General features: G+C 62.7%; 3 protein-coding genes across 7 annotated transcripts; 2 read left to right on the plus strand and 1 right to left on the minus strand.

Annotated features, from left to right (window-relative positions):
• The first annotated feature begins 2,957 nt into the window (after positions 1-2,957).
• Positions 2,958-5,400, plus strand: POLR2H (RNA polymerase II, I and III subunit H). Of its 2 annotated transcripts, XM_079314900.1 has the most exons (5): positions 2,958-3,118; positions 3,467-3,550; positions 4,247-4,340; positions 4,699-4,782; positions 4,898-5,400. In XM_079314900.1, the coding sequence occupies exons 1-5, from the start codon at positions 3,046-3,048 to the stop codon at positions 5,013-5,015; spliced, it is 453 nt and encodes a 150-aa protein (XP_079171026.1). In that variant the 5' UTR covers positions 2,958-3,045; the 3' UTR covers positions 5,016-5,400. The 2 variants fall into 2 exon arrangements, with proteins under 2 accessions (XP_079171026.1, XP_079171027.1); XM_079314901.1 differs by lacking the exons at positions 4,247-4,340; positions 4,699-4,782.
• Positions 5,401-5,474: 74 nt separating this feature from the next.
• Positions 5,475-22,784, plus strand: CHRD (chordin). 3 transcript variants are annotated; one of them, XM_079314859.1, is made up of 24 exons: positions 5,475-5,513; positions 14,941-15,223; positions 15,558-15,661; positions 16,178-16,304; positions 16,677-16,814; positions 16,891-17,008; positions 17,891-17,987; positions 18,090-18,231; positions 18,303-18,443; positions 18,943-19,025; positions 19,114-19,261; positions 19,359-19,465; positions 19,550-19,666; positions 19,753-19,909; positions 20,000-20,241; positions 20,328-20,441; positions 20,674-20,886; positions 20,969-21,062; positions 21,176-21,232; positions 21,325-21,428; positions 21,574-21,676; positions 21,795-21,949; positions 22,049-22,142; positions 22,303-22,784. In XM_079314859.1, the coding sequence occupies exons 1-24, from the start codon at positions 5,490-5,492 to the stop codon at positions 22,368-22,370; spliced, it is 3,030 nt and encodes a 1,009-aa protein (XP_079170985.1). In that variant the 5' UTR covers positions 5,475-5,489; the 3' UTR covers positions 22,371-22,784. The 3 variants fall into 3 exon arrangements, with proteins under 3 accessions (XP_079170985.1, XP_079170986.1, XP_079170987.1); XM_079314860.1 differs by having other exon boundaries at positions 16,181-16,304; XM_079314861.1 differs by lacking the exon at positions 5,475-5,513 and adding an exon at positions 12,693-12,915.
• On the minus strand, positions 5,684-9,779 carry THPO (thrombopoietin). Of its 2 annotated transcripts, XM_079315646.1 has the most exons (6): positions 8,981-9,769; positions 7,684-8,132; positions 6,750-6,877; positions 6,580-6,666; positions 6,212-6,376; positions 5,684-6,107 (listed from the first exon to the last, which is right to left on the minus strand). In XM_079315646.1, exons 1-6 carry the CDS (start codon positions 9,250-9,252, stop codon positions 5,925-5,927), a joined length of 1,284 nt encoding a protein of 427 aa, XP_079171772.1. In that variant the 5' UTR covers positions 9,253-9,769; the 3' UTR covers positions 5,684-5,924. The 2 variants fall into 2 exon arrangements, with proteins under 2 accessions (XP_079171772.1, XP_079171771.1); XM_079315645.1 differs by having other exon boundaries at positions 5,965-6,376; positions 8,981-9,779.
• Positions 22,785-24,628: the final 1,844 nt, after the last annotated feature.

Genomic DNA, 24,628 nt, shown 5'->3' on the forward strand with positions numbered 1-24,628 from the left:
AGAGGCAGAGATGCTCCCACTCTGTGCCCAGCTTTGGAGCTGCTGCCTTGAGCAGAGAGCCCGGGGGCTACCGCACAACTGGAGCAAGGGCCCAGTATTTGGGGGGTTCTTCATCCCAGGCATACATGGACTTCCCAGCATGGGGGAAGGGCAGCAGGCATGGAGGGCACAGGGTAGGGGAGGGCTGGTCCCACGGGCACAGGGGCAGCACCTGGCGCCAGATTGGAGGAGAGTTTGTTTAATCCAGATAAGGAGGCGACGCCAGGCACCTGGCTGGCAAACGGGCGCTCCCTGGGCAACAGCAGTGCAGGCAGTGCTGACCCCCAGCCCCCACCAGCACCTGTGCCAGCACCGTCTGTTCAGCCCTGGCTGCACAGGGGTGGCATTAGCTGGGTACACGAGTCCCTCTGGCCACCCACACTCCGTGGCACAGCATGGCATGGCATGGCACATGGCACGGGGTCAGCGAAGCAGCCGGCACACAGCACAGCCAGGGCAGATGGATATGGAGGGCAGGGAAAAGCAGGATGCCCCATCCTCTGCCAACCCAGGCCAGATTTACACCAGGGCCAGCAACCCCCCCGGCCAATCCTGCCCCGAGGGTTGCATGGGCACGGGGCCAAGAAGGGGCTTAGGGACAAGGACAGGTCTTGGCATCATGGTTCTACTACACAGCAAGTGCCCAGGAGCTGTGCCAGTCTCCTGCTGCCACCCTGATCCTGTGGCATCTGTGGGGCATCTGGAAATCCACCTCCCCCTTCCCCATCTGGCCCTGCAGGTGGCTGCGTGCCCATGACCCTGCCCATGGTGGGGGCTCAGGTGTGCCCTGTCCCTCAAAGGCAGGGAAGCAGACGGCAGTGCTGGCTGGCAGGGTCAGCACCCCTGCGGCTGCCTCGCCAGCTGGTGAGCACAACCCCAGCTGCCTGCTGGCCTGTACTGCGTGTGCCAGGTCTCAGCAGGGGCAGACAGGCACAGCCAGGTGGGATTAGCCCTTTGTGTCACCCCCAGAGGTCCTGAGAGCATCCAAGCAGGAGACACAGATGTGCGGTGGCCCTCCAGCCTGAACCACATCAGGATCCCAGTGAGTACCCTTGAGTACCCGAAAAACAGCCCTGGCCCCCACACCACCCTACCCTGGCCGGCTGGTGTCCGCCAGGCAGGTCTCGTCCCTCCAGGATGGCATCCTGAGGAGTCTGAAAAGGGCAACTAGTCATACTGGTGAGCCTGGCTGTGGCAGGACTCCCTCCGTTCCAGCACACCCTGGGGCTGTCCTGCCATGTTCGGTGCGCTGCTGCCACCGCCCGGCAACCTGCACAGCCCCGGGTGTCCCCCACGGCCCCTCACGCAGGGGTGTCCAGGTCCCCTGCACCAGCCCAGTCCTGCACCCCAAACAAGAGGGATGCAGGATGCCAGGAGGGCACAGTAACTCTGGAGAAGGGTCCACACCTCTCACCTTGCGCCAGAGGGGAGCCTGTCTACGGCCACCACATTCTGGCAGGGAGGAGGCTCCTGCCCCTCCCCGAGCCAGGGTGGGCAGAATGAGGAGGGGGCTGCGGGGCTTTGGGGGCGTTACCCACCCAGGCGATGATTAGAAGGAGCCGAGGTTCCGTCCCAGCGCATTAAGGCTGTCCCCGCTGAGTGCCACCGCCGCGGGGTGACCCTGCCGTGAACCGCCCACGCTCCCCCGACGAGCCACAGACCCCTGGCACCAGCACCCCCCTTCACGCCAGTGTCCCCGCCGCGTGTCACCACACTGTCCCGTTCCGCTGCCTGCGCCTCAGGCATGCGTGAGGATGCGCTGGCACCGTGTCACGGAGGGGACATGCCATGGAGGGGTCACACCTGTGTGTGTCTGGGGACCACAGGCATCTTGTGACAGGCCGCCCGGTGCGGATGCTGGGGCACCTCGGCACATGGAAATGTCTGGCTCCCGAGGACAGCGTGGGCTATGAACCCTGGAAGCCACCTAGCTGCAGGCATAGGGGCCACGCACAGGGAGCCATATCCCCTGGATGTCCCCGCTCAAGACCTCGCGGTTCCTAGGGAGATGGTGGCATGTGACGCACACACAGCGCCGTGCCACCCGCTGCCCCCAGTCCACATCACACCGGGACACCTGCCGGCTCCGCCAGCCTCATCTGTGCCACATCTGCCCAAACGAGGTGCAGAGTCCCCCCCATGCCCAGCCTCTCCTGAGGCAGGGAAGAATTCAGGCAGGCTGGCGGTGGCTGCATTCGTGGAACGGGGAGGACAGGGCTGAACTCTTGAACCCGCTCCCGACCAGATGCCAAGCATGGAGCACCCCGTGGCGCCCAACGTGTGAGCAGCCCCCGGCCGTGCCAGACCCCCCTGCTCCCCTCACGGTTCATCGGCAGGACACGGGGGACGGTGTCATACGCTCCTCCCCGCCATGGCCAGCGGGCGAGGGAGGAAGAAGCCGGTGGGAGCTGCAGCCCCGAGACCATTGCGGGCTGAGTCCGCGCAGCTCATCGCGCCAGCTGCGAGCGGGGGCGCGGGGAAGCCGCTCTGCCCCACTCAGCGAGAGTGGGACGCGGGCTGCAAGACCCCGCTGGACATGCCGGAGCCTTCCTGAGACATCCCTGACCCCTCCTGGGACATCCCTTACCCCTCCCGGGACATCCCGGACCCCTCCCGGGACATCCCTTACCCCTCCTGGGACATCTCCGACTTCGCCCGGGACATCCCGGACCCCTCCCGGGACATCCCTTGCTCCGCCCGGAACTTCCCCGCCCCGTCCTTCTCCCGGCACTCCCCGTGCCCGCCGCGCGGGGGCGCTGCCGTTGCCGTGCCCGCTCGTGCCGGAGGCGGGGCCGCGGCGCGCGGGTCCATCCGCGGCCTCGCAGCGCCCCCTGCCGGCCGCGCGCGGGGCGCGGGGGCACGAGGACGGCGCGCGCTCCCGCCGGTCCTGGCGGGAAGAGGCCGCGCCCACCGTGAAGCCGCTTCCGCCCCTCCGTGCCGGTGCGATTGCGTCATCACCGTGCGCCGGGCGGGAGCGGCGCCGGGAGCGGGAGCGGAGCCGCGGCCATGGCCGGGATCCTCTTCGAGGACATCTTCGACGTAAAGGACATCGACCCGGAGGGCAAGAAGTTCGACCGCGGTGAGTTGGGCCCCGGCCCGCTTCTCCCGGTCCCCCGTCCGCCCCTCCCGCCGGCGCTGGCCGCTCCGCGTGTTGCCAGCCCCCGGGGCGCCCCGCTTCCTCAGGGTGTCCCCAGCCCGGCTGCTGTGCCCCCCACACCCCCGCGGGCCCTGTGCCGTGCATTCCCCGCCCCACCGCGTTCCTCTCCATGCCTGTGTATACCTCCGTCAGCTGCCGAGCTCTGGGCATCCTTCCCAAACCATCCGAAAACGGCTCCGGTGCCAGCCTGGGGTGGGAAGACCGCCCTGTTCCCACCCAGACCTCGGGGATTTTCTCTGTCCTGGTCCGTGACTCTGCTGCTCTCCCCAGTGTCGCGCCTGCACTGCGAGAGCGAGTCCTTCAAGATGGATCTCATCCTGGACGTGAACATCCAGATCTATCCCGTGGACCTCGGTAAGCATCGGCTGCTAGCACGGGCCGGTCCGCCGGTGTCAGCTTGGGTGGGCGAGGTTAGAGAGGGTGGAGTTGGAATTGCTGTAATCAAGGAATAAACTGTCTCAGGCTTCCTTGTGCCCCTTGTCTTGTCCCCAGGTGACAGGAGGTTCAGGGCACACTCAGTGTACTGGGGCTGAGCTGGGTTTCTGGTTCGCCTCCCTGTGTGTATTTGGGCTCTCCTCTTTCTCTGCAGACACTGTCTGGGAAAGTTGCTTCAGCTGGTAGTAACCAGGCTTTAAGAGAGATCTGAAATTAACTTCTGCAGCTGAATACACTAAATGTGTGAAAAGAGAATATTACCTTTGATGACACACAGAAGGGCTGAAGCTGACGTTGCAAGGGGTGCAACCAAGCCCTCTGGGGAGATATAAGTGAATATCTTGTTAATATCTTGTTGTGTCCCCTGAAAGCACCAGCAGTGTGTGTCCTTGTGGCTCTGGTTTCCTCTGTGATATGGGGACCAAGGAGATTCAGGATCCAGTGTGACCTTCCACACGTTCCCCACAATCCTGTTGAAGGACTGGTAGCAGGGACAGAGCTTGTTTAGCACCCCCTGCCAGGGTGGTCCTTTGCCACCAGGCCAAGCTCTGGCTGTGCCTGCTGCTGCTCTGGTTGTGCTCTAACCTTCTCACTGCTCCTCTGGCCTCTCTGCAGGGGACAAATTCCGCCTGGTCATCGCCAGCACCTTGTATGAGGACGGCACCCTGGACGATGGCGAGTACAACCCCACGGATGACCGGCCCTCCAGGTACAGGGCCCAGCAGGGACCCACGTGGAAAAGGGGAAGTGCTATGATTGAATGTTTCAGGTTGGACACTAAGAGGAATTTCTTCATGGAAGGGGTAATTAAACATTAGTGTGGGCTGCCCAGGAGGATGGTAAAATCACTATCCCTAGAGTTGTTTAAAGAAAGAATGGATGTGGCACTCTTGCTTTGGTCTAGTTTACAAGGTGGTGTTCAGTCACAGGTTGGACTTGATGATCTTAGGGAGATCTTTTCCAATCTAATTGATTCTGTAGCTGTGAGGTACCTTGTCTCAGAGGACACTGAGCTTAGGGAATGGCCAGGTTTGATTCCTTGCTGACCTCAGGCTGTGTTGTTGCAGGGCAGACCAGTTTGAGTACGTGATGTATGGCAAGGTGTACCGGATCGAGGGGGACGAGACCTCCACGGAGGCAGCCACACGCCTGTGAGTGCCTGTCCAGAGTGGGGGACACAGTGCCCTGGGGTGGGGAGCACTGGGATCTCGGCTTGGGTCTCCCCTGGGGTTCCCTGCTCTCACTACTCCTCTCCTCCCATCTCAGCTCTGCCTATGTGTCCTACGGGGGGCTGCTCATGCGGCTGCAGGGAGATGCAAACAACCTGCACGGGTTTGAGGTGGACTCTCGTGTTTACCTGCTGATGAAGAAGTTGGCCTTCTAGCACACCTCTGTGGGCTGCCCCACAGACATCCAGCTGGAGCCCTGAGAGCCCACATTCTGCTGCAGCACCCATGCTGCCCAGCCTCTTCAGATCTGGGGAGGCAGGAGCAGTCTCCCTCCTGATCCCAGTGTCTTCTGACTCCTGCTGGGATCCGCATCTCTGTGAGGAGAGAGGTACCTGACATCTGAGTGGACACCATGCTGGGTGCTCCAGTCTTGCCTGATGCCATCTCCTCACCTTCTCCTGTGTTCAACAGCCCTGGCTCTGGCCAGGAGGAACCAGACTGGGACAGCTGTTTGCCTGCCTCTGGGGACTGGGGACTATTCCTTCAGGAACCGTCTTGAGGCAGGCTGCCTTGGTTTCAATTAAACTGGGATGTTTTCTACACCTGGCTCTGCTTGCTGCGAGAGGAGGCTGGCAGTGAATGGATACAGCTGCACAGGGGCAAAGGTGGGACCCTACCACTTCCCAAAGATGGGGAGTCCAAACCTGTGGCAGGTGGGTACAGGGAGGAGGATGGCAGCTCAGGCCCTGTGCGGGGCTGTGCTGGGGGATCCTGCAGCACTGGCAGCTGCTGCAGGTGGGAGCAGGCACTGGGAAGAACTGGGAGCATGTCCCAGAGGAGCTGACTTCTGCCTCGGGCCCAGGCACAAGGACACACACAGCTCTTTAGAAAAATAGCTCTTTAATTGAAAAGCATTCACAGTAGAGGTGCCTGCCCAGATGGGAGCAGGGCCTGTGCCTGCTGGCACGTGAGTGTCACTGTGTGCCTCCATGCACTGCATGGTTGATGAAGACTTGAGGAACAGGTGCCAACCTTTTCCCCATGGGCATCTTCCTGGGCACCCAGAGCACAGCTTAGTGTCCTGCAGGACTGCTCCAGCATCACTTTGAGCCCTGTGTGCAGCCTCACCGGGCCCCGCATGGAGGGTCTCTGCTGTCCCCCTGTCCTTGCTTGCACGAGACCTTGGCCAGGTCATAGAAGAAGAAGCTCAACTTGCCCTGTACCAGCTGCCGGTAGGTGAGGAAAATGCTGGTGATGTGGGTCTGCTCCATGGAGTGTGGGGAGCAGCTCGGCTCCCAGTGTCCTGCCTGAGGGCGAGAGTGGGACAGAGGGGTGACAAACACCATTGCTCCCAACCCAGCCCAGCTGGCACCCGTGCCAGGGTGGTCTGGTCCATGTGGGGAGCTCTCACCTCCCAGCTGAAGGTCTGCAGGAGCAGGAAGAAGGAGTTGGCGTGTCGGTAAAGCTGGCTCAGCTGCCTGGCCCCGCACTCGTTGCTCACCTGGCCCTGGGCCGCTGCTGCAGCACCCACCAGCAGGGCCAGGTCACACAGGATCTCCCGCCGCTTGGTCTCGTTCTGGGGGAGCAGACAGTGACCCCCAGGGCCTCGTTGCTTCCTGTGCTCACCTTAGGTCTGGATGAGATCCTCTACCCTCCCTGTGCCACCAGGTATGCTTACAAGCATCTTGTTAAGCATTTCTGGTGCTTGTGCCAACCCAAGATTCCTTCTCCAGTCCAGTTACACACCAGTGCCAGCACCCTCCTCCCAGCCCCTCTCACCGATTTGGATTTCCACTGCTGGAAAGTAAAGTCCACCAAGGGCAGCACTGCAGGGCAGCTGAGTGGAGGCAGGGCCTGGCACTGGCCCTAGTGAGGAGAGATGTCAAGTTGAGGTGCCAGGAACTGTGCATGTCCCTGATCTTGGGTTTTATGGGGGACTGTATCCTCACCACTCCCTTTTCCATGTCCTTGGCTTCCATGATGTATTTCTGGATAAGTCTGTTGTCACAGATCAACCGTGTTGGGATGGCACGGTCCTCTTTTACGTGCAGGAGGAAGGATGTGAGGAGGAGCAGTCCTGGAGGAGATGGGGTTGCATTGTGCACTGTTCCAGCCTCCCTGGGCAGTGCCAGCCCAGAGCCAAGCCCACAGTGGCAAGTCCTCTACCCAGCCCTTTGGTGGCCTTGATGGCCCCATGGTGGGGGTGCAGGGGGAGGTGAGAGTGGCTGAGGAGGGCCTGGTGCTGCTCTCCAGTCCAGCCAGCAAGGGGTGCCCAGAGCTCTCGGGGAGAGCCGGGGTTTTTGTGCCGGTGGTGTGTGTCAAAGGGCTGCACAGCCATGTCTGCCAGGTTTTTCAGCCGTGCTCCAGGCAAGGAAGCAGGGCTGTACTCCCTGTGCAGAGCAGGGCCAGCCCTCCGGATCCCTGCCAAGAGCAGTTCCAGGCGTCATGTGCACTTCGGGGAATCCCGGCCTGCAGTGTCCCACAGGGAACATCTGCTCCTGGCTGCTGCACCGGCTGAGTGCTCCCCTGCCGGCACTGCCTTCCCCAGTGCTGCTGCACAGCGCTGTGCCCAGCAGCTGCCCATCCTGCCAGCTGCTCCAGTGCCCTCTTTGCATCCTCCTATCTGCCTCATTGCCTGCCCTGGCATTGCAGGGCACTGTTCCCAAAAATCCTCAGTGCAGCCTGTTTACCTAGGATGGGCACGGAGAGATGCTGAGCTGCCCTCACATGCTGGCGGTGGCCAAGTCCGAACAGCCCAGAGCCACCCTTGGGGTTTGATGCCCATCTGTGGATCCACCATGCAGGGGACACTCTGGCTGTGGGGCCACAGTATCCGCTGTCCCTTCCTGCACACCCAGTCCCCCCTTTTAGCCACACACTCACTGTTCAGCTCCATGCTCGGCTGGGGGCTTCGGCCCTGCATCTTCCACCCTGGGGCCAGCGGCTGCTCCCGGGCTCCCGTCGCCCTTCCATGGAGGGCAGTGGTGGCGCGGGTGGCCCGCGAGCCGCCCGGCCGGGCCGGAGGGCCGGGGAACGGGAGCGGCCCCGGGACTTCACGGCGCGGCTCCGCGGCTCCGGCCTGGCCGCCCCGCCGAGGCAGCACCATTTCCTGTTGTGTCGCCGCTGACCTTCCAGCAAAATCACAGCAGGGGCCCCGGGCCCGGGGGAAGGCTTCCTGCCTCCGGCCGCTTCCTCCCTTGGCTCGGGGCGCGGGAAGGGCGTCCCCGGGCGCCCTCCTTGGCTGCTCACCTGCCCGCAGGCCTGAGCGCTCAGCTGCCAGCACTTCAGCGGTCAGTGCCTCAGCTGTGCCCGTCCAGGGGTAGAGAGCGGCCCTGGTACTGCAGAAGGGATGGCATCAGTGACCCTGCGCTGGACAGCCCCGGGAACATCAGCCCTAATGGGGTCCTGCTCCTGGCTGGGGCAGTCAGGTGTGAAATTCACCAAAACCCCTCACAGAGGTGAACATCATCCATGGTGCCCTTTATCCAGTTAGATACCATCACTCTTGGTTTTTATACAGAGGCATGCCCTGACCCCTGCAGCCGCCAGAGGTGACTTAGGGGAGCTGAAGATCCCTGAGATGACTGTGGGTCATGGGATCCTTCTGAGCTGGAGAGGGTGATGGATCACAAGGGTCTTGGCTAGTACCTGGCCTCAGGGCTGTTTTACCAGGGGTCTTGGTTGGGAGTGGGCTGAGTGAGGCTCCCACTGATGCCCTCTCCCTGGTTAGGACAAGCACCAGGGGCCTGTTCAGCACCATGCCTTGGCATAGCTGTGACATTACCTGGCAAAGTCTGTCTGGACGCTCTGGCAGGGGCTGCACATCCCCACGTGCCCACGTGTACGTGTGCACATCCACCACGTGCATCCTCAAACCTACGTGTACACACGTGCACTTCCCTGGCACACATCAGGACATGCACTTGGATAACCCTGCACCCTGGCAGCCCCCCACGGCTTCCCTTTGGGGACACCCCCCTCCCAGCACACATCCTCTCGCTCCCGGTCTCCCTGCAGCGCCTGTGTTTCCTTCTCACACCGCGGCTCTCGCACACTCTCGCACGTTCCCACCCCTGTCCCTGGGGACGGTGATTCCCGGCAGCGCCTGGCCGGGTGACAGCAGTTAAAGTAAACACCCCAGCCCCGCTCCACCTGCCCCGTGCCCTGCTCAGCCCACAACAGCCCACCTTGCAGGGTGCCTGGAGGGGCAGTCCAGAGGGTGCCATCACCACGACTCCAGGGACCAGACTGGCAGCCCCAGCTTGGCTGGGCACAGCTGGCAACAACAGGACCCGTGAGCACCGGGGTCAAACACCTCCAGGCTTCCTCCACACGGTCGTGGCCCTTCTGCGGACGTGACAAGCTGCAATGACGCCCGCGATCACACCCGTCAGCACCCTGTGCCTGCGCTGGCCTCGGGCCCGCCACCGTCCCCATGTCAGTCCCTGCCATGCCCCCACCATGCCCATTCCCTCCCTGGGTGCAAAGTCATTGGCAATGCCAGGCTGGAGAGCTGCGGTGCCCTGCATTCCTTCTTGATTAGGCAAACAAACCCATCAGGGGAAACTGGAGAGCAACTGGAAACTGGAGGTCTAATGGACCCCCATGGGCAGCCTTAGGTGCCCACAATAGTCCCTTTACTCCAAAATATTCCTTTTCAACAATGCCAGAAGCTGGCAGGCAGCATGAGCCCGTGGCCGTGGGCAGCCTGGTATTCCTCTGCTGAAAAGGCAATGCCAGCATTTGCTGCCGGTGCCAGGGGGGCAGAGGAGGATGTGGGGGAGAGCCCCTGCTTCTGGCCCCAGCCAGATCCCATGGATGTTGCGTGCTGTAGAGGGAGAGAGTGTGGTGGCAGTAAGTGAGGCAGAGGGACCCCAGAGGGACACGGGGGCTCCGGCCAGGCAGCCCGGGCTCTGGCAGGGGACAGGAAGCCAGGCGGGGGCCGCGGGGCTGCACAGCTGGCCGGATCCCGGTGCCAAGATTCCCACCTCTCCTTACAGGGTGCAAAGTGCTGGGAATCCCGCTGCAGGGACAGCCGTTCGCACCCACTTTGGCAAGGTGCTGAAGACAGCAGGAGGTTCCAGGAGTCAGGGAAGGGGGGGAAGAGAGGAGGAAGATGCCGGGGTGGGGGGGAGGCTGTGGTTCGGTGGCACAGCTGCGGTCCCCGCAGGCCACCCAGGTGTGCTCGGTGGGCACCCCCAGGATGTCAGGGCTAGCATGGGAAGCAAACCTGGCCTTCCAAGGGCAGGGAGGAGGGTCCCAGCCCCCTTTGAAGCCCCCATAAAAGGGTCTGGCATAAAGGAAAGAGAAAGTCAAAGGAACAAAGAGAGCGGCTAATCCCGGCGTGAGCAAACAGCCCCGTTTGCTCAGGGCACAGCTGGCTCCGGGGCCAGGGAAAGGAGCTCAGCGGGGCTCTACGGGTGCCAGGCAGCGGGGGACCCTCTACCCGGCCTGCCCCTCCCCGAACACGAGCAGCCCCAGGAGCAGGGTCCCTCCTGGACCCTCCGGGCTTTTTTACTACATATGCAAATTGCCAATAAACATTCGTGGCAAACCTTCTCCCCATGCAAACTGGTCCTTGCACTGCTCCCAGACAGCTGTCCCGGGAGCTGCAGGGTAGACGGATTTGCAAGGGGCACCTTGGTTAGGGTGCAGCAGCTTGGAGGTGAAGGATGGCAGGGTTTTACCTTTCCCAATTTTCAGCAAGCCAGCACAAAGCCCTCGGGGCTGCCCAGAGGATGTCCACGGGCAAACTCTCCTTGCCTTAGGCAAAGGCTCCTAATGCCAGTGGCTCTGCTGGCATCTGGGGCGATTCCTCTGTGCCTCCTTCACCATCCCACTTGTCAGCCAAGCTTCCCATTCCAGCGGGGCACACGCAGTGTGGCTGGGAGGGCACCTCGCCCCTCCGCCTCCATCTCGTGGAGAGGAGAAGGGGTTAATGCCAGGCAGCCGAGCCGCAGGTGGGCGCAAGAATGAAATTCCTTCTCGCTGTCCTGCGAAGTCTGGGCACAAATATTTGCCTGCATGTCCGGTGGGGAGGGGGGAGACCACCATCGCTTCTGGGAGCTTGCTAATCCCCATGCCAAACAAGGCCCCCACATGCCCCACATGCCCCCCACCCTCCTCCTGCTGGGGTCACCCTGCGAAACCTTGAGAAGGGTACATTTGGGGTCAGGGGGACACCAGCACCCCTGGGTGCTCCTATGAGCAGGGAGCTCTTTGGGGTTGAGCGGGCACTGGGAACAGGTATCTTGTTCAGGGACACTGCCAGAATCTGTTTGGCATGGCAGATGAGACTGGTTTGGAGTTTCCATTCCTCTCCCCGAGCCATGGCCACCACAGCAGGATGAGATGAAGGCGAGAGCCCCAGCCATCCCCACCATGTCAGCAGCAACACCCTCCATAATAAATTCCATGTGTTCACAGACAGAAAATAGCCAACTTTCCCTGCTCCATTGCCCCCCCAAGCTGCATCCTCTTCTCTACCTACCACCCCCAAAACTCCCTCCATCCCCAGACCCCCCTAGCCTTCATCTGGGATGGCCCAGCCCTTCAAGTCGCCTACCAGTTGTGCAAATATTGCCGGAATGGCTGTAATCCCTGTGTCACACGTGAATTATGAGATATTTCCACCCATTACGACAGCCCCCCCCCCCCGCCCCGCCGCGTGTGTGTGAGGCCGGGGGGATTAGACACGGCACAAGCCACGCTCGGCACAAAGCTTTGGGGAGGCTGACGGCTCTCTGCATCCCACAACGGGGCGGAGCAGTCGAGGGGGCTCTTTTTGGAGAGAGGGGGTGCCCCACATGCCTTCCCGTCTTCAGGATTGTGCCTGGAGGGGGTGTTGGGGTGTCCAGAAGGCAGTGGGAGGCTGTGAGAAGGGGGGCCCAGGGCATGCAGTTTCACCACGACCCCATCCCTGGGGAGCAGAGGCTCCTTCCTGTCGCCCGGAGCTGGGCTCATGTTCAAAGCCGCGAGCAGGCAGCAGCTAATGAGGGCAGACAATAGGAGCAGAGCTCGGGTGAAGGCCTGCTGAGACACCCCATGCCAACCATGGCATGGCCCTGGCACCACGATCCTCTGCAATACTCCTGGGGACCCTCACCACTGGGCAGGGCACATGCCCACAAAGCCCCTGCAGAACTACAGCCTGTTATATAGGGAGGTGCCATTGGGGCACCCACCTGTACTTTGCTGGGACGTGAGATTTCATCCATGGTGTGTCAAACCAGTGCCTGCCCTGGAAGGAGGTGGTGGAGGGGTGAAGGTGCCAGGCTTGAGGCTGCCCATGGCCAGTCGTCTCCATCGCAGCGCAGCTCCAGCTGCTCACAGCTGGCAGCCCCGTTGGGGATGTGCCGGCTCCAGGCCTCAGAGGTGCCTTTGTGCACGGCACTGCTCCTCACACACATATGCAGGCACTGGGAAGCAGCTGCTGGGACTGGGACCCTTTCCCAGCACTGCTCTTGGCTGGCATCATCCCCTCTCCAAGAGCACAGGGACCCCCAAGGCTCTGCCAAGCCACATCTGCATGTTGATGAAGGCACCCCTTGGCATTTCCAGGGGCAGCCCAGGCTGTGCATGGCTGGAGCATCCCTTTCCTCCCTGCCCATTTGACCTCACCGCAGATGCCATGCCCCCTTCCCTGGGAGTGGATGCCCCGCACCCTCCTGACCTGATAGGTCCCATGCCACCCTGATCCCAGCCTGTCAGTGCCAGATACCCTTGCAGCCCCTCTCTTCCTCATGCTCCCACCCCACACCTCGGATTCCCCAGCACCGAGGGCCTGCAGCCAGGCGGGTTCCCCATCCCTCTTTCCTTTCCCTGGGAAAGGGGAGGGAGCTTCCCTCATTTCTTCCCCGTGTCCCGCAGACGAGCCAGGAGACTGTGACGAGCTCTGGGTGCACAGAGCCAGCACCGGATTCCTGGCATCGGCGGGACAGCTGGGAGCCATCGCCCGCCTCCTCCCTGCTCAGCCCCGCTCGCGTCCCGCCGTCCCCAGAGCCGCTGCTGTGCTGCAGCAGGCACCGTGCAGCGACGCTGGCACAGCCACACGGCCCCCAGCCCTTCCCTGCCCCCCTGGCCAGCCAGGACGTCGGGAGAGAGGAGAGGGGACAGGTCAGTGACACCGCTGGGGACCGCAGGGAGGGCACAGGGCCGAGGGGTGCCATGCTGCCGGGCATGGTCGCTGCTCACAGAACGTGCTTGCAAGCCAGCAGCATGTCAGGGACAGCCATGCCCGGGCGAGGCCTGAGCTCCTGGCAGTGTCCCAGCCCTGCCAGCCAGCGGGCTGTCCTGCGGGGTCAGCCCGGCTTCTCCTTGCTGCCTTCTGCCAGCTCCTGCCACGGGCCAGGTCCCCTCAGGGCCAAGCCCCCTGTCCCAGTGCCCTCCCCGGGAGAGGTGTCGCACTGCACGGAGACGTGTGCCAAATCAAGGTAGGGAATGGGATGGGGCAGCCATGGACAGCCCCATGCTGGCACTGGGGCACGGGGCAGTGGGCTGCAGCCCCCCCAGCTGCTCGCTGGGCTGCAGGGAGGCCCAGGAGGAGATTTCTGGGGAGGCAGGGGCCTGTTGTGCTCCAGCTGTGCCGTGTTTCCCTAGCTACACCGCGCAGCTGGCCGGGTGTTTGCACCGCCCGGAGTTGATTTTGGCAGCCCCGCGCTTCCCCCTCCTCCCCTCCCCACCCGCCTTCCCTCTGCCGGGCGCCCGCCTCCCTCGCACCCATCACCATCAGCCTCTCTCTGCCACCCTCGGGGGAGGTGGCAAACAGGGATATGGGTGCCAAAAAGTGTCCCCCACTCCTCATAGGCTCCCCCTCCCCTAAATTCATGCCTCAGTTTCCCCAGATGGATGACGCATTCCCCAGACTTTTCCGTGGTGTCCTGCCCTCTCACTGCCAACCTCTGCCACCCTTAGCAGAGTGTGGGTAAAGGAGGGGACTGATGCTCTCACAGCATCTCCCCTCCAGAAGCCCCTTCTCTCCCTGGGCAGTGGAACCCAGGCATCCGGGCTCCTGTTCCCCTGCAGCCCCTGTCACTGGCGGGCAGGAGCCCAGGGTCCCACTCTGGAACCTTGCTCTGCCCAGGGTGGGCGGCAGCTGGAGAAATTTAGGAATGTGGAAGGCACGAGCTGGAAGGGCTTGGTTGTTCTTCTGCATAGAGCAGTATGGGCTGGTGGAGGGGCCTGGCTGTTTTGGGAACCCATGCTCAGGGGTGCTGGGTGGATGGAGGAAGGGCTGGCTGCCAGGGAACAGTGGATGGACAGTGCCTTGCAGTGCCCTGTGTCCTGGGGTGCCAAGGGACCTGGGAGTGGACTGAGTAGATGGAGTAGTCCCCAGGATGTCTCATGCCTGAGGAATGGGGAGCAGTGAGCCCAGGAAGAGTTCATGACTGAAGGTAGTCTGCACGGATTTGGGGACACCAGGATGCTCTGTGTCCAGGAGATGCCCTATACCAGTAAAAGTACACAGATTGAGGAGTCTGGCATTTGAATGGGTGTGCCCTGCAAATGCCGTATTCCAGAGGGGGCTTATCTGGATGAGAAGACTCCCGTAGGGCTCATGCCCTTGAAGAGGGGAATGTGAATGGGGTCGTATCTGGGATGTCCACTGCTCAGGAACACCCCAGGGTCTGTGAAAGGGGTGTGGATGGTGGTGTTGGTGTCTCCACAATGCCTTATATCCCAGAGGGTGCTGTGTGAATTGGGAGGGGATATCTCCAGGATGCCCAAAACCTGAGGGTGCCCGATGCTCTCAGGGAGGGTTATATCATAGAATCTTATGGGTTGGGTTGCAAAGGATCGTAAACATAATCTAGTTCCAACCTCCATTCCTCAGCCCCATGCCCTGGGGCTGGCATATGAGTAGGATGCTCTGCACTCGGGGGTACCGCATGTCCGGGGAGAGGGGGAACAGTGAATGGGGGAGATCCCCGGGATATCCCGAGCGCGGGGGTCCCCCCTGCCTGGCGGGGCAGCCACGAGCTCCGGGTGCCACAGCACGGGACAGGACAGGACGTCCCGTGCCAAGCGGGGGCGGCGGGCCGGGGCCCGGGGGTATGTGGGGGGGTCGGAGCGCGGCGGGGGGCGCATCCCCCCCGGCCGGCCGCTGCCTGCGCCTCATTAGCGGGGCCTTTGTTTGCACAGGGATCGCAGCTCCCGCTTGCCCATGCCGCCGCCTATAAAGCGGAGCCGGAGCCGGCAGCCGGGCAGAGGCGGCGGCAGCGCCCGGCAGCTCCCGGCCCCCCCTCCCCGCCGCCGCCTCCGGTCCCGGTCCGCCCGCCCCGGCCGGCCGGCACCATGCGCGCCGCCGCGCTGCTGCTGCTCGCCCTGCTCCCGCTCCGGCCGCTGCCCGGCCGCGCCGCCCGCCCCAAGCTCGCCCTGCCCATCCGGCCCGACACGGAGCCGCTGCCCCCCGGCGGGGCGGCAGGTAGGAGCCCCCTGCCCTGCACCCTTCCTTCCCCCGCTCCGCGCACCCGCGGTCCCGTACAAGCCGCTGCCGCACTCCCCGTCACGCATCCCGCGTCGGGCACCCCTTCCCTGCCACCCGCACCCCCGTCCGTGCATCGCATGCTCGCACCCCCCTTCCTCTGACACCCCGCGTTCCGCCCCGGGCCCCCCGGCACTGGGACCGGCACTGGGACCGGCACCGGGAGCGCAGCGGGCGGCGGGGCGGTGCCGGCCGGGCCGGGGCTGCGGCAGGGGGGTGCCCGCGGCCCGGAGGTGACCGGGGACGGCGGTGGGTGGTGGTGGGGTCTCCGCAGGCTGCGCCTTCGGGGGGCACTTCTATGCTCTGGAGGAGACGTGGCACCCGGACCTGGGGGAGCCCTTCGGGGTGATGCGCTGCGTTATCTGTCACTGCGAGCCGGTGAGTGCCCCCACACACCTCTTTCCCTGGGAGACCCTCCAGGACCCGGGTCTGCTGGGGAGGAGGCTGGCAAGGAGAGAGTTCGACCCCTCTGTTCAATACACTCCTCTCCTTCCCATGGAAGAGGGAAGCGGGATTCCTTCAGCCAGCCGGACACCTGGATGTCCTCCCCCGCGGCAGGGGGGAGGAGAAGGGGGGTTTGAAGGATCAGGCTTCATTCTTCCTCCCCCTCTTCAGGGATGGCCTCCGGCCCCCTCCCTCCCTCTCTCCGATCAGCTCCCGAGGCTGGGGCTGGCGGGGCCATGCACAGCTGGTCAGGAGGTTGGGGGCTGTGGGGAGGGGGCCCGGGTTTGGCTGCCGTACAGGCATCTGGGGACCGTGCAAGGTGTCCAGGGCTCCAGATGAAAAGAGATGGGGGAAGCCCGGCCGTGCCGGGAGGGCATGACTTGGCACACCTCGAAATGGCCTGGCACACCTTGGCACGGCTCTCCTGGGGTTTTCTTGGACCCCCCACAGCAGAGGAACCACCGGGGGAAGCCCGTGGGGAAAGTGAACTGCAAGAACATGAAGCAGGACTGCCCCGTGCCTGCCTGTCCCCGGGCCACACTGCTGCCTGGACACTGCTGCCACACCTGCCCCAAAGGTGAGGAGAGTGGGCACTTCTCTGCAGGGAACCCCCATCAGTCCTCCTGGATCCCCGTTGGCCTGGGAAAGGGGGCAGGGCTAGTCAATTTGTTATGAAAGTCACCAGTGTCCATGATATGATGGGCAGGGAGAAGCCCTGATGGGAACAGCCTGAACAGAGTGCAGGGAAGGCACACAGGGCTAAGTGCCCTGCCTGTCCACATGCCCATGTACAGCATGCCCAAGCTAGAGCCCCATAGTGATTGACAGGGCACATCTTGGTCTATCTCAAAAGGGCCGATTTATTATTGTCCCCCACCCCAAGCTCTTGTGCACAAGCAGCCTGGTGTGATGGTCTTCTTGTGTGTCCACCCCATGCCAACCTTGCCAGGCCCCCCAGAGAAGAGCCCTGCACTCCGCTTTGACACCTTCGAGTACTTCCAGGACAAGGAGGATGACTTGGACAAGCCCTACAACGACCGCTCCTACCTCAGCTCTGAGGGCCTGGCTCGTGATGATGCCCGCACAGGTGAGCCCCCCACCCAGACAGCAGCAGTGGGGGGCACCTCCCACGCTCCCCCTCAGCAGCAGCATCTCCTCCCCAGAGTTTGTGGCCTTGCTGACAAGTGGCCCAGAGCCATGGCATCCCACATCCAGCGCCGTGGCCAAGGCTCGCTTCACCTTGCTGCGCTCCTCCCTGCTCTTCTCCATCAGCTACGAGCGGTGAGTCCCGTCCAGCCTGGCACAGCAGGCAGATATCTGGAAAAGGGGGGAATGCAACAGTGCTTGTGTCTCAGTTTCCTTTCTGATATCCCCCCATGGTGTCACAGCCTTGCACTGACAGAGTGAGAGATTTGGAGAAGGGGGGCAGTGTTCTGGGCTCCAGCCTAGGTCAGCGGCCAGAATTTCGGCACACCCACAGTGTCGGCCCAGCCTCACCCATTTGCCTCCAGATCTGGACTGGAAACACACGGGAACGGTTCCAGGGCTCCCCTGGGTGCAGTTGGCAGAACTGCTGTGCCACCCTGCAGGCTCTGCTGGTGGGCAGTGCCTTGGCACTGCTGCCAGGGTTCCCCATCCTTACCATGCCCTCCCCAGATGCCCACCAGCAGCAGAGCCTCTCTTCTCCCTCCCTCCCTCCTTCCCGCTCCAGTTTCTTGTGCTCTTTCTCGCTTCCAGGCCCCTCTGCATAGTAAAGTGGTGACTAATTCCCAGCTCTGACAGGGGGAGCCAAGCAGAGCCGAAAATGCTCTTTATTTACAGCCTAAACACTCAGCTCCCAGCGGGTCTTGCCATGGTGTCTTTCCCGGCAGAGACCCTCATCCTGCTTTGTACCAGTTAGACACCGCTCCAGGATAGGGGAGCCCAGAGAATCCATGCCAAGCTGGCATTTAGCAGGACAGCAATGCTGGGCTAGTCCTGGAATGGGCAGGAGAGCCTAGTACTTGGCACCCCAGGAGAACAACATCCTTCTCCCCCCAGCCCTAACCCCGGTGACCCCCGCATGCCCTCCCTGACACGCCCTGTGCCTGGTGCTGAGTGTGGGTGAGCCAGGGGAGGGGAAGGGCAGTACGTGGCCCTTGCTCATCCCCCGGATGCCCGCAGGCTGGGGAGGCCGAGCCGGGTGCGTTTCAGTGACCCCGAGGGTAACGTGCTGTTTGAACACCCCGTGCAGAAGAGCGCTGCCCCCGAGGACGGCATGGTGAGAGGGCTGGCAGGGCAGGGGGCACGGTGCCCCTCCAGACCCCTGCAGGGTGTGGGTGTCCCCCAGCCACCGCCCAGCCCTTCCATCCATCACCTACAGCTCTGCGGAATGTGGAGGACGGTGTCCAAAGCCAACGTCCAGCTGCTGCGGGGCGAACAACTCCGTGTGTCCCTCATCACCCGGGCACAGCCCTCTGGAGAGGTCCACGGGCACATCCTCAAGCACCGGGCACTGTTTGCAGGTAAGTCCAGCTCCCGCACGCGCAGCCGGTGGGTGGCCAGCAGAATGTCCTTCACACCCCTGTCCCCGCAGAGACATTCGGTGCCATCCTGACCTCGTCGGATCCCTTGCACCTGGGTGCTGGGGGCATGGCCATGCTGACACTGAGTGACACCGAGAACAACCTGCACTTCATCCTCATGGCCCGGGGACTGCTGGAGCCTGGAGCAAGGGGTGAGAGTAGGCAGAGAAGGGGAGGGAAGCCCTGGTCAGAGGGGGCCAGAAGGAGTGCATGGCATGTCTGCAGCTCAGGATGCGTGGGTCAGCATTTGTGGGGTTCAGGATGGGTGACTAGGCTGGGTGCGGGGCTCAGGGTGGGTATAGGGGCCGTGTGTAAGGTGGGTTAGAGGGTGAGGTGTGCATACATTGTATGTTGTGTGATTCGGGGTGTGTATGGTGGGGAGAAGATGATGTGCACCTGTGCAGGGGGTGGGGCAGGAATGCTGCAGACAATATGGGGTGTGGGGATCATTGTGCAAGAAGGATAGGTTTGTGATGTGGGTTTGCAAGGATTTAGGGGGTGCTGAAGGGAATGGTGAGGGTCCATGCACACAGGGGCAGGCAGCTTGCAGGAAAGTGCCAGGGGTTTGGAGGTGGTAGGCACGGAGATGTGGGTTTGACAGTGGTTGCAGACCCCTGGTCCAGTGGGTCCACTCCCCTCTGCCATGCCCAGAATCTCCATGGGTCCCACTGAGGGTCCGCATCCTGCACCAGGGCCAGATGCTACGGGAGGTCTACGCCAATATCACTATGGAGGTAAAACATTCCCTTCCCCCACATGCTGTGGCAGCCACAGTGCCCAGAGCACCAGGGCTGATCCATGGCTCTCTACCCCTCCTGCCAGGACCCCGACTTTGCAGAGGTGCTGAATGATGTGTCTGCCCAGGAGCTGCAGTGGCTGGTGCAGGGGCAGCTCCGCATCGTGGCTGAGACAGAGGGCCGGCACGCACGGCGGCTGGCTGGCACCATCAGCACCCGCCGCAGCTGTGACAGTGAGCGCAGGGCAGGCACTCTGGGGTGCAGGGGGATTGCTGTGCTCACCCCCGTGCCACTCTCACCCACCCTTGTGCCTCTCTCCCCGGGCTGAAGCCATCCAAAGTGTCCTATGCGGAGCAGACGCTTTGCAGCCGACCAAGACCGGGGCTGTGGGCTCAGCCAAACTGGCGCTGCATGAGAATGGTACCCTGGAGTACCAGGTGAGTGGTGGGCACCCTTTTCCCTCTCGAGGGTCCCAGGTGTATCTGCCACCCTGGCACTGCCCCTTGGCACCCCACCCACAGGTGCAGGTGGTGGGCACTGCCAGCGAGGTGGTGGGCATCACACTGGAGACCAAACCCCGGCGGAAAAACAAGAGGAACGTCCTGTTTGACATGACATCCAGCTACAAGGATGGGCTGGTGAGCACTAGTTGATGCTGAGAGGGATGGCACAGGGACTTGGGCGAGTCCCTGTCCCAACCTGCATGCTCTCCCACTGGTGGCAGGCCTGGGGTGCCTGGCAGAGCCCCAGCGCCCGTGATGCCCACATGCTTCTACAAAATGAGCTCTTCCTCAACGTGGCCACCAAAGACTGGGCAGAGGGTGAGCTGCGGGGCCAGATCATCTCCCTGCCCTACAGTGGACTGCTGACCCGCTACACAGGTACCAGGGACGTGGGGTGGCAATGGGGGGCAGTGGGACAGCCCTCCCACACAACACCCGCACCCTCCCACGGTCCCTGTCTATGCACAGAGATGCCTGTGGCGCTGGCAGGGCAGCTGGTGTCCCCCCCAGTGCACAGTGGTGCTGGGGGGCACGCCTGGCTCTCACTGGATGAGCACTGCCACCTGCACTACGAGATCTCGGTGGCAGGGCTGGGACGCCCGAGCGATGGCACTGTCAGTGCCCACATCCATGGGGTGGCCGAGCTGGGGGAGATGGGCACCCGCCCCCACCAGCACAAGCGCCTGCTGAAAGGCTTCTACAGCACTGAGGTAAGGTGGGCACCCATTCAGGGCACCACTCAGCAGGGGCTGGGCCAGACCTTATCCCCACCCTGGTGCCCTTCTTGCCATGACAGGCTCAGGGGGTGGTGAAGGACCTGGATGCCGACCTGCTGCAACACCTGGCTCAGGGCTCTGCTTTCCTGCAAGTCAGCACCAAAGCACACCCCAATGGGGAGATGCGGGGACGGGTAGGTCCTCATCAGGGCAGGGCACCCCTACACATCCCCACAGCTGCCTGCAGCCAGGTGGCACTGCCTGGAGCAGGGTGCAGGGGCACAAGATCACTCTGTTACAAGGTCCCTGTCAGCAGTACAGCCTGATGTGTTTTGTGGTCGTGGGTGGCTCCTCCACCAGCCCTGACCATGGAGCACAGCCAAGCATCGGCATGGGAAGTGATCTCCAGCTCACTGCCCCCTCCAGGTGCACATTCCCAACCAGTGCCATGCAGGAGGGACCCGCCTGGCCCCAGGGGAGTCCCTGGGGCAGGCTGAGCTCTCTGAAAGCACTAAGACCAGGGACCTGGAGCAACTGAAGAAGGACCCCAACTCCTGCTTCTTTGAGGGTCAGCACCGGGCACATGGCACCCGCTGGGCTCCTGACTATGACAAGAAGTGCTCCATCTGCAGCTGCCAGGTACGAGCTGGGGGTTGTGCTGAAAGGGCAGCACCCATCAGTAATGCCCCTCTGTAATGAACCCCATCCCTGCTGTCCCCAGAAGCGCACAGTGATCTGCGATCCCATCTTGTGCCAGCCCCTGAACTGTACCCAGCAGGTGCACCCCGAAGAGCTGTGCTGCCCCATCTGTGAAGGTACCTGGGGGATGGGCCAGGGGGCTCCTTGTGAAAACAAGGTGGGGGTCCCTCTCGGGGACTTTGCTGCTGGCACTGTGTGCACTCCCTCATGGCCCTCCTCTTCCCTGTAGAGAAGAAGACAGAGCAGGAAGAGATGAAGCTGGAGCGGGCACGGGACAGTAGTGAGGGTGAGTCTTTGTGGGCATGGGCTGAGCGGGAAGCTCTGCAAAGGCTGAGTCACAAGGGCTGTGACTTCCTCTTCTTCTTCTTCCTCTTCCAGGCTGCTACTTTGATGGTGATAAGACATGGCGAGGCTCTGGCACTCGCTGGCACCCTGTCGTGCCCCCGTTTGGCCTCATCAAATGTGCCATTTGTACCTGCAAGGTGGGTGTGGGTTCCAGACTTGGCCCCCAGCCTGATATGGCACCTGTGGGTGCTGTCAGTCCCCAGGCACTGTAGCTGAGGCTCAAACAGGGCATGGGGAGCTGATTGCCCTGTGCCTCCCGTGTGCCCCATGCCCTCCCTGCAGGGCACCACAGGTGAAGTGCACTGCGAGAAGGTGCAGTGCCCACGGCTCACCTGTGCCAACCCCGTGCGCGCCAGCCCCTCTGACTGCTGCAAGCAGTGCCCAGGTACCTGCACCCCATTCCTGCCCTCTGTTCTCCCTGCATAGCTCCTGTGTGCCCCCACTGGCAATGCCACAGGCTGCCCTGCCACAGGCAAGCATCCTCCCAGTGCCCTTTCCTGCAGCCCCAGAGAGGAGTGTCCCGGAGCTGGCTGACTCCATGCAGGCAGACGCACCGCGGGCGTGCCGCTTTGGGCGCCGCTGGTACCTCAACAACGAGAGCTGGCACCCCTCCGTGCCCCCCTTCGGAGAAATGAAGTGTATCCTCTGCTGGTGTGTGGTGAGTGTGCCAGCCTGGGGCAGCACCAGGGGAAGGGGAGGCAGCACTGGAGCTGCTGTCCCCCCACCCTGGTGCTCAGCCCCTCTTTTTGCTCCTCAGTCGGGGGAGACGCACTGCCAGCGGCAGGAGTGCCCCCCATCTGCCTGCGCCAGCCCTGCCACGAGGGACAACCCCTGCTGTGCCAAATGCCGTGGTGAGTGCAGTGCTCACACACAGGCACCACTGCCCAAACACTCTGTGGCAGCCCCTGCACCTCCCAGTCTCCTTGGTGCTGAGCCAGGGTTGGCACAACCACCCCAAGTGCCCCCTTGGCACCCACCGTGTCCATCTCTAAGCCCTGCTTTCCCCCTCAGCCCTGGATGCCCCCTCAGACACACGGGAGAAGGTCCACGATGCCAAGGTGGAGTCACGGAGTCACTGAGCAGTGACTGCTGCCTAGAGCAGGGCAAGCACACAGCAATGCTGGTGGGCAAGGGGAGCCCCACTGCTTATTGCCCTTGCCCGTGCAGGGCAGGGGGCACAGAGGAGCACAGTGGGGTGCACATGGCCAGGCCCCCAGCCTGGGCACCCCATCTCAGCATGACTGCAATGCCAGGACTGCCCTACCCACTCGTGCCAGTGGGCAGTGGCCGGGCTCACGGAGGTTGGGGCACTCACTGCCCTGCCACCCCAAGCCCCCCGGCCGGTGGGCATCGTGCCCATGTTGTACATAGTGTAAAGTCCCTCCAGCCCCTGTCTACTGCACCCACCCTGTCTCAGCTGGGTTTCTCACATAATTTATGGTGCCAGTGGATGGGGGCCAAGATGTATTTATTAAAACCAGAGCTATTGCCTACCTGATTCCTGTCTCTTCCTAGCAGCAGTAGGCACAGGCCTGTGCCCTGCATCCCATTGGAGTTCGCAGGCCTTGGCATTGCTGGGGTTGGGGATATATATTTGGGGATATGGGGTGTGGAAGCCAATGCCAGGATGAGGACACCCCAATGTGCTGTGGGGTGGCACTGGAGAAAACCAGAGCAGTGTACAGTGCCCACAGCTGGAGCCACGATGCCAATCTCTACCCACAGTGGAGGCTGCTAACACAGTGCTTGGTGATGGTGCCCACTGGCACAGGGATAGCAGGGCTCTGTTCCCCACAGCTCCATGGTGGCACAAAGAGGCCAGCCTGGGGCCCCCAATCCAGCTGCCACCCCTGGAGGCCCTTGTCCTGCAGCACCCAGGGTGGACACAGGCACCCATGGTTGTGCAGGGCAGACCCCTGTGCATTCTCTGGGCACCCCAGTCACCCCAGTACAGCTGCAAGGGACTAAGGCCACGTGGGGCCATGGGAGACCCAATGCTGCCACCTGCCCTTTGATCCACAACATGGAGGACTGAGGGATCTCTGGGGCCATTTGTACTGCACTGGTATACACTGGCATGATTGACACAGTCAGAGCTATACTGGGCTATGCTGAAACAGTGCCCAAGCTGTAGGGAAAGTAACACTGGGCTCTGCTGGGATTGCAGAATGGCATAGTGGCACAAGCACAACACTGCAGTGGGACTGGGTTAGCCTGTGCTGGGGCTCCACCCAAGGTGACACTAGGCCAGACTGAAGTAGTGGTAGAGCAGTAGAAGGATGGCACTGGGTACACTGGGCTGGGACAGAACCTGGCAGGCTAAGCTGGGTGTCCTGCCCTGCAAGAAGCCACTGCCATGCAGGCACCTGTGCCAGCAGGGTGGCATCACCTTGGTGGCCTCATAGTGTGCTGGTGGCCCACAGCCAGGCACGCTGGTGGCAGTGGGCAGAGCATGTGTCCTGGCACAGGGCTTCCCCTCCGGATGAACATCCCTGCTGCCATGGGGCAGTGCCAGGAGCTGAGAGCAAGGAGGGAGCTCCGTGCCTGGGGATACAATGAGCGGGCAACCCATTTTGTCACCTCCCTGCCTCAAACTGGTTCATGTCGGGCAATGAACCCTCCCAGACTGGCACAGGACATATCCCAGCCCCCGGGCCAGCCATCATCACCCACCCTTTGGGGGTGTTGACGTCAAACCAGAGGGTGGCACCTGGGCAGTGAGAACTAGCCCGTTCCCGATCCTGCAGCACCAGCCCAGCAGTGCCACAGCTCTGGCTTTCCCTGCACCCAATTCTTGCCACAAAGGTGCCATCCTGTGCCCTGGGGAGGAGGGTGAGCGTGGCCCTGCGAGCTGCCTCGCTTGCCCCTGAGCCCGTGGTGGCAGTGAGACAGAGGTCCCGCAGCGAGCCTGCCATGCCGGAGCGCCTCGCCCAAGGACTGCCGCTGCCAAGCTCTGCCCGTGCGCCTCTCTGGAGAGGACTGAGCCTCTGCCGCCCAGCGAGTTCAGCAACGAAGAGCGGAGCCCACCTCTCTCCCCGGGGGCTGACAGTCCTGGGACACTGAGCAGCACCACGGTAAGGATGAGCTCCCTGACAGCTTTGCAGTGGTGAAGCCCCCGCAGTGCCAAGGTTCCCTGCCCTCCTTGGGCATTGACAGGTGCCCCCGTGCCCTTCAAGACAAGACATACCTCAGGCACTCAGCCCCACGAGTCTGTCCCCAGCCAGGCATGGCCATGAGCCTGCAGGTGACCGTCTGCAGAGCCTCAGCAAGGTCCTTCCCACATCTCACCAGGGGGAACCCATGGGGAAGCAGCGCCCACGCCAGCCCCTTGTACCTG

Source organism: Erithacus rubecula (genome assembly GCF_903797595.1).
Source record: "Erithacus rubecula genome assembly, chromosome: 11".
In the NCBI taxonomy this organism is placed as follows: domain Eukaryota; kingdom Metazoa; phylum Chordata; class Aves; order Passeriformes; family Muscicapidae; genus Erithacus; species Erithacus rubecula.